This window comes from Coloeus monedula, assembly GCF_965178545.1.
Source record: "Coloeus monedula genome assembly, chromosome: 18".
NCBI lineage: Eukaryota > Metazoa > Chordata > Aves > Passeriformes > Corvidae > Coloeus > Coloeus monedula.
In genome coordinates, this window is record NC_138798.1 from 6,415,571 (window position 1) to 6,424,014 (window position 8,444).

Genomic DNA, 8,444 nt, shown 5'->3' on the forward strand with positions numbered 1-8,444 from the left:
CCAACTCATGGCCCCAGGCTCATCCTTGGTTTGGGAGAAGATGCTTCAGAACAAGTCATCCAAGTAAATTAAACACAAACACAGAATTGTTCAGAAATGAAATGACCTGACAAGTGCAGTAAGAGGGGTAGGAAACTGGTGTGAGAGCTCCTCTGGAGCATCCGTTCTGCTGGGTTTCCCACCAAAGGTGCTGCTGTACTGTCTTTCCATGCACAGCAATGAGTCCAACTTAGTTAAACCAGGTGAAATAAAAACTTAGTGCAAAGAACTGCAGAAGCACAAGCCCCCTTCCCTCACTGTGGGAGGAGAGCATCAAATCACAGGGATAAGACAGCAGAACTCAGCTCCTTCCTTGTCCCTTCCTTGGACATCTGCAGATGTGAACATACACACAGAGCTTACTTCACTTGGACCTACACCAGATCACGGGTGTGACATCACTTCAAGAAACAAGAATTTGAAAGCCCAACAGATCCAACTGAGAAATAACTGATGGAACCAGGGTTGTCACCTTCATCCCCAGCAGCACCACGTGTGTTTAAACTCAGAGTAACCCCAGCTAAAACAGAGGGCCCTAGACCAAGCTGCATCTTGCTGCTTCCTGATTGCTGCCGTCTGTTGCGTAAGTCAAGAAATCTTGGCTCAGGAGATGGCCTTACACTCTTTTTGTCTCCTACAGGACTTTCTGAGTAACCAGCAAGTGCCAGTTGTGGTGCATCTTGACTTCATAACTGTCTGGGGAACCTAGATATTCCAAAACACCTGAAAGGATAAAACTCTAGGGCAGGCAGACAGTTTTTAATCTGTTTGCATCTGCCCTACTGTCCTAGAAACGGGTTTTGCCTCCACATATGAGGCTTTCAGATATTCACAGCCACTTCCATGGCACCACAGCTATGAGTTTTAGGAAAAGCAGACACATCCAATTAGTATTTGGCTGCTTTAGCTTTGTGCTCTCAGGAGAAGATGACTTTGGGTCACTGGGAGGATCTCTCTGGCTTTCACTCTCAGGAACTGGAGGTGTCTTATTTCAGAGGACAGTTTTGATCAATAGGACTACAACAAGGTTGGAAGCTGCTCTGCTGTTACTGGCTCTCTTCCTTCCTGTTATCCAGAACATCACAGGCTCTTTTTATTTTCTTCTTTTTTCTTTTTTTCTCTCCTTCAGTGTGTTGGTTTAAACTAAATGATGGTAATGACTACCAAGAGAAACCCCACAAACAACAACAACCATAATAAAAAAGTATGCCAAGTATACTGAGAGAAACTGAGTGCCCGTTAGTAAAGTTAGAGAGGGGCATTAAAAAAAGGCCAATTTATAAAACATGACTCATTTATTTTCCTTCCTTTCATAAATCTTAGTATTTCCTTGGAGAAGTGCCACACATTCAGTGTCTGGAACCTCATTCTTAAACGGTGCTCTTGGTTTAACTGCTACCTGCCTTTATTTACTAAAACATCAAACAAACAAACAAACAATAAAACCCCCTAAACTCAAAAAACCAACTCCACCTCTCTCTATCAAGGGTATTAAGTTAAAGCCAGGTTTTCAACCACCACACTGCAGCTCTTCTCTGGGAAGATGAGAGACCCATATTTGCTTTTCCAATTCCAGCTACATGTACAAAGAAATGGAAAGATACTGAACTGGAATACAGCTGAAAAGGCAACAAAAACAACATCAGTCAAAGGTTTCCTTTCTGCCTCTGTAAACTTTGCTTTTAATCTCATAGGGTACAAATGATTCAAGTTCCACACAAATGAGTCAATGATAAAATTACCACATGATTTTTTTTTTCCTGTCAAAATAAGCTTTCTTCCCAGTTACAAAGGCAAAAAGCAGAAACATTACATAAAGAATAGTTACCACTATATGAAACACAGAGTACAGGGAAAGGCATTAAAATCACTGATGTCCTGCTAGAATTGAGACTTTTTTTTTTGTATTTGTCAATATTTTTCAGAGCTGAGTGCAATTTTGCCTGTTTTACAAAAGGGAGCTGCCCTCTTTTTTAACTAAACTTCTAGAACTTTTCTTCCTAAAGTGCCTAAATAGAGTAATATTATTTTGAATATTACCTTATGTTTATATAGACACTATCTAAATATTGGCTCATTACATTTTCCTTCTGTTGTTTTAGGGAATGAAATCTTCACCTTCCTGAAAGCACTGACTGTGAATCCCCTCAGCTACATAAATCAAGACTAACACAACTAAAGCAGGTGTGATGGGGAAATCAGTCTTTTGGACTTGACCATCACTTTGCACTACAGAAGGTCAGGCCTGTAGCAATGGTGACTTACCCAAAGTTGAGAAAGTGACCCAGCACAATAGAAAATACTGTGTGGTAAACCAAGAAATGGCAGCCTAACTTAAAAAAAGAAAAAACCCAAGAAGTTAGTATTTTTTTCACTCCTGCCTTCATGAGGCCCAACCTTGCATTTCTTTAAAAATGTCCTGATAATGAGACCACGTGAAGATAAGACCCTCACTGAGATAAGGAAAGCACAGGGCTAAGAGCAGAGCCCACAAGCGAGCAGATACTTCTGGAGTTATTTATGTTAGCAGCAGACCATAACCACCTAAAATAGAAATAGTTAGAAAATGTGTGGGTATGAGAAGGTGCAGTTTCATTGGTACAAAACTGCTGTCACACTAAATGTGACCCATGCATGTGTGGCTTTACCTCTCTCCTCTGCCAAGGAACTGCTCTTCAGCTGAGAGCTGCCAGCTGTAAAACTGCTTTTTTGTCAAAGCTGATGTGGACATTCACATGACTCACTTGCAGCCTGTTCCCAACCCTACTTTCAAATATGGAAATTTGGACCCGTTTTCAACCAGTCCCAAGCTTATGAAGAATAAACTGTCCTTTAAAAAATACTACTGTAACTTTTACCTATGCAGATTGCCAGGAAGAATTCTAAATGCAATCACTTGGCTTCCAGTGCACTCTAAAAATCAGGAGTCCCAGTCAGCAGGAATCAGTACTCTGCATCCAGGACCAGCTATTTCCATCCTTTTAAGCCTCTGTGCTGCAATTATGTGAATTGTCCACTTTTTCCCCCAGCCTTCTCCATGAAATGCATATGTAATGTAAACCCCATTTATCACACTGGAAATTACTATCGCATTTAATCTTCCCAAAGAGAGCAAAATCAAATTATGATGTGTAACGAATGATAACCTGTCAAATTCAAGGGAATACTCCCAACTTATCCCTCCACATCTAAAACAGATCAGGTCAAAGGGGTCTAGTGTAGAAGACATGGGTAGGAAGACATGATGTGAGAATACATAATGAGAAGATGAAAGCTCTCTTAATCTTTGCAGATTGAATGAAATCTAATTACATGCTGTATTGATTGTTGTGTATTACTGGAAAGAGACAGTGAAAAGGGAAAAAGGCAATTAGACTGAAATGGTAGTCTGACCTTCAACTGCTTTTGGCATGAAAGGTTATGCTCTACTTGGGGCATCAAAAATTCTTTATCCTCTATGGCAAATCATTAGCAACAGACTTAGATGTAAAACTGATTAGGGGAAAAAATTCAGTCAACTAAATCCTTTTTTTAATTTTTCCCCTTTACAAAAAAAGTAAAGGCAAAGGAAAAAAATGCCAAGGTGTTATCATTATGCCATTTAATGAATTGCTACCAAGTCTAGCTAGCATTAGTTCTATGTTGAATGACAATAAAATATACCCATCAATAGCAATACCACAGCAAAAAAAAAAAAAAAAAAAAAAAGAAAAAAAAGATATATGGATTGCTCAACGACATCCATAATAACTCAATTTTTCAAAAGAAACATTGTACCCAAGGTCAAGCATCAGGAGGTAATACAAAGTCTGACCAAGAAAATTCCACAGACACGTTTCATTGCTTTCCTTTCCCTTTACATGCTCCGCTCATTTGCTTCCACCAAACCCAGCAGCAGCTGAGTGAAAAGAAAGCTTTCAGAAATACTATTTCTCCCAAGTTGATAAAAAACCAGAGCACGAGCCAAATGAAAACTATTGTTTGGGTGTATGTCTGCACAACTCTGCAGGGAATCATGGCAATTCTCATTCATCCTATTCTAAAAACTCTTGATCTGCCAAAGATAATCACAAAGAGCAGCTTTCTCCTGACTTTCATGCATGGTCCTCTGCATCCTGCACTCACCTCCACAGGCACTGCACTCACAGATTTTATCCAGACTGAAAAGTTAACGAGTTCTCAAGTGATCAGTCTTGGATTGCCTCTTTATACATTTGTAATGTTACTGCCTGTGTTTATTTTCCTTGCAGAAGGTACACACTTCTCAATAACATTTCCTTGATTGTATGTAAACAAATATGTGTGACAGAAACAAAATTCTGTGCAGCTGCAGGGCTGGTCTCTCACCGAGTGACTTTTTATTGCACTGGATCATCAACAGAGTCCCTAAAACATCCAAGTAAGTCTTAGGAGTTCAGGTCTCATCTGAATAGAAAAGAAAAATGAAATAAAAGAACACTGAGATGTTATTACCAGAAATATACTTAAGAGGTAGCTCTAAATTTGCTGATCTCAAACAGAAACAACCAAGAGCAGAAAACTGAAATACTGGGCTGGGCTGACCTGCTGCAATGATAACACTGAGCTGGACTCAGCCTCCTGGTGCTTTGAGGGGTTCTGGGTATGCAAGGAACTCGTATTCCTCCTGAATAAAATCTGTCTATCTGTGTCTGTCTCTCCATATAGAAGTGACTTTGACCCACCTTATGAGAAAGTAACATCCAAGACAGCCTCAGTCGGCTCTCTAACCTTGTGATCAGGCAGCATGTACAGGACAGGGTCTGAGAACCTTACTCAACATTCAGGTGACGCTGCAGAGCTCCAGAGCACATGGAGTGTTTGTGTAACACCAGCCTTGCTGTGTGACACAGCACAGCCCTGTCAGACAGGCTCCTCCAAATGCCAGTGCTGCCAGAGCAGCATTATGCTCATTAATGGCATAAATAATGAGTCATGGTATTAAAAACAGAATACCAGTGAGCTAAACCCAAACAGAGATGCTTGATGCTGATTTACTTACAGCAATGCAACTCTGATCATTTCAGTGGAGCACCTCCTAATTTCTTAGGACTTTTTGCTTTTGTTGAAACAGGGTGGGAGGAAAAAAAAGGTTTTTTTCAGAATGATGATGAAATAATTAATTAATCTGTGATAATGTACCACTGTGTAATGAAAAAACCCCCACCAAACACATCAGAGAGAAATTAAAGGGAAATAAATAGGAAATTTGAACAGGTCTGCTTGAAAAACTTTCTATATTTTCCTGTGCAAGAACTTTCAGGAAAAGAAAACTGCCTGCAGTGTTTGATAGGACCTGAAGAAACAACACAGCACTAATTTCAAGTAATTTCACTATGAAGTTCCATATCCAATAAATGAAATTAAAGAAGATGAAGAAAATAGTTCCCAAAGTAGAGGCATACTTTACAGGGAACTTCCAGTCATTGTGTGCAGTGGTGCCTTCCTAGCACGTTAAGGACTCCTGCTGATTCTCCAGGGGGTGCTATGCTGAGATGAACACAGCACAGGAAAATCCTACCCAAAGTCCCCCCCATGAACAACATCAAGAACAAATCCATTTTGGGCCAAAAAAACCCCCCCTTCACTGAGCTGCAATGGATGTATCTTGCAGAGCAATCTGATTTAGTTTGGGAACTTTGTGGCTTTGTGGAATTCACGAGAAGGTTTTTCCTCTTAAATCCTACATTCTTCAAAACTGTTCCAAAATATGGTTAGAAAGCACAGCTGTTGACACTTTCTCTCTCATTCCTGAATGTGTGGGTTTGGGACACACTCCACACTCCACATTCCCCCTCTGTCTGTCCTGTTTATCCAGAGGAGAACGTAAGGGGATGCCTGTTCTCTAACACTTGCTGGCACAAGCTGTGTATTACCATAACAGCCCAACTTACTTAGATTTATACATTCATTCACAAAGTAGTAATAGGAAACATACTTTATGCTAACCCGCCTATTCGTCTGCATTTTGAGACTACAGTAGCCTTTCTTAAATCAATGTTATGAGTTAGGATTTCCACAAGCAGCCCAGAAGCACATTTGCTCTACTTAAACATATTTACACTGGAAATTTTATTTGGTGAGAAACACTAAATGTTACATTTATATTCTAATTTCATGCAGAAGTTCACTCCTTCAGCCTCTTCTTGTCCAAAACACTGCTGTATTTAACCACATACTTATTTCTTTGATGTCTCACACTTAGAACTTCAAAAATCTATGCAAATACAAATGCACTTGTTTTGAAGAATTAGTTTCTATATGAAATGTTATCTGTCCTATAACAACTTTGATGGCTTAGCCTGTTTTAACTACCATGAAAAGGTTCTTTGCTTACCTAGCAATATTTTTCAAGGCTGGTGAATGAGAATGGTAAGTCGTAAAACGAATTAGTGGATGCTTCCCCTCCTCATCAATGACAATAACAAATTTAAGTGGCAAAATCATTTAGGAAGCATATGGGTGCTCTGTTTAAACAGACCATTAATGGTGCACAATGTAAGAACTCAGCAGAATGTTTTTAAAGGAGTTCTGAAACCAAGTATATGACTTCCAGCTATAACCTAACAGGGTATTTGCTATACAAACAACTTCCTATGCGGAGTTAATATATCCAGGCAAACTGTAAAACCTACTAACAGTTCGTAGGGACTTCCTCTGATCCTGAAACCCCTAAACGTCAGCCTCCTTAACTTTGTATCTATTGAGGAAGTCCTGACTTCGGACCAAGAGTTGGCAGAGAGGCAGGGTGCTGGTGATGGGAGGTTCAACGAACCCCTCCAGCAAAACCCTGCACCCTCTCTTCCCCTGGGTTTTCAGCACTTCAGCGCTGGGGTCAGTGAGATCGGTGCCCGGGCTCCCCTCCCCAGCGGGGGAACACTTTGGGGGCTCTTGTCCAGCCTGCAGCACCCTTCCGGGGGCACAGGACGTCCCCTCCCCGCCCCTCGTACCATTGAGCTGGTTGTAGACCACTTCCTCCAGGTGGTCCAGGCGCTGCAGGATGGACTCCCTGTCGGCCAGGCTGCCCACCTTGGCGCCGCGGCTCCTGGCCCGGCGGTCCGCGCTCCGGACGATCTGCACCAGCTCCTGGGAGCGGTCCTGGATCCTGCAGTAGACGGAGAAGAGGATGATGCCCACGAAGACCAAGATGTTCACCGTCAACAAAGTTTTGATTTTCCGTGCCACCGCCATGGGAGCCGCGGGCGCGGTGGCGGGGGGCGCATCCAGGCGCGGCGAGCGGCGGCCCCGCGGCCACCCGGCGAGGGGCGCGCCCGGAGCGCGGAGCGGGGCCGGGGCAGCGGGGCCGGGGCAGCGGAGCCAAAGGCAGCGGAGCCGGGGGGAGCAGAGCTGACGGGAGCGGAGCTGACGGGAGCGGAGCCGAGGGGAGCGGAGCTGACGGGAGCGGAGCCGAGGGGAGCGGAGCCCAGAGGAGCGGAGCCCAGGGGAGCGGAGCCCAGGGGAGCGGAGCCCAGGGGAGCGGAGCCCAGGGGAGCGGAGCCCAGGGGAGCGGAGCTGTCCTTCAGCACCGCCGCGCCGCTCCCCGCCCCGCGCCCGCCGTCGCCCCGCGGGGCCCGCGCCGTGGCGGGCAGGGCGGCATGGAGCGGGGCCGAGCGCTGCTGCTCCGCCGAGCCTCCGCCGAGCCTCCTCCTCCTCCTCCTCCTCCTGCTCCTCCGGCGGCTCCCGCTCGCCCGCCCTCGCTCGCTGTCCGCCGCCCCAAACGCAGAGCGCCGGTGCGGAGTGACGTGCTCCGGGGGATCTCATCTACATGCACACGACGGAGCCGCGCCGCCCGCCCCGCCTCGCCCGCCCCGCGTCCGCGCCCTGCGGAGCGGCCCCGCCACCGCCGCGGGCTCAGCGCCGAGGGAGCTGCGCGCTGCTCGCCCGCGGAACGCGCCAGGGGCCATTTTGTCGCCGCTGCCCACCTGGAGAGCGCTTGTCCTGCCCGAGCATCGCTACGGGCAGCTCCTGAGGGCGGCAGGACGAAGGTGTCCTTGGCTGTGGTGCAGCCCTGGAGGGGAGGTGATGCCCCACCCGTCTCACTGGTGGAAAAGAGCTGAAACAAGTTCAGACGCTCCCAGCAAGAGGGAGAGCTGGTAACGCACTCAGCTCCGTGGGTTTCCCAGCAGCCCGAGTACAAACACTGGCTTGGGATCCTACATGGAAATGACATGGTTGGGACCACATGCACAGGCAAGAGAAGTTCTTGCCGAGCATCCATAGAAATACAGACACACAGAATAGTTTAGGTTGGCAGAAACGTTTAAAAGCCCATCTGCTCCAAGCCCTCTGGAGTGAGCAGGGACATCTTCAACTAGATCAGGTTGCTCAGAGCTCTGTCTGAGCTGACCTCAAATGTGTCCGGGGATGGGGCATCCACCAGCCCTCTG

The 8,444-nt window shown here is 45.5% G+C and overlaps 1 protein-coding gene across 1 annotated transcript in view; it reads right to left on the reverse strand.

Moving 5' to 3' along the window:
- GALNT9 (polypeptide N-acetylgalactosaminyltransferase 9) overlaps positions 1–7,248 on the reverse strand; it is a gene marked incomplete at both ends in the record, with an annotated part of 126,299 nt that extends 119,051 nt beyond the window's left edge. The window contains one exon of the mRNA XM_082293783.1: positions 7,008–7,248. Coding sequence (XP_082149909.1) covers positions 7,008–7,248 — 241 coding nt within the window. The remainder of the gene's footprint in view (positions 1–7,007) is intronic.
- Between the last annotated feature and the right edge of the window lie 1,196 nt (positions 7,249–8,444).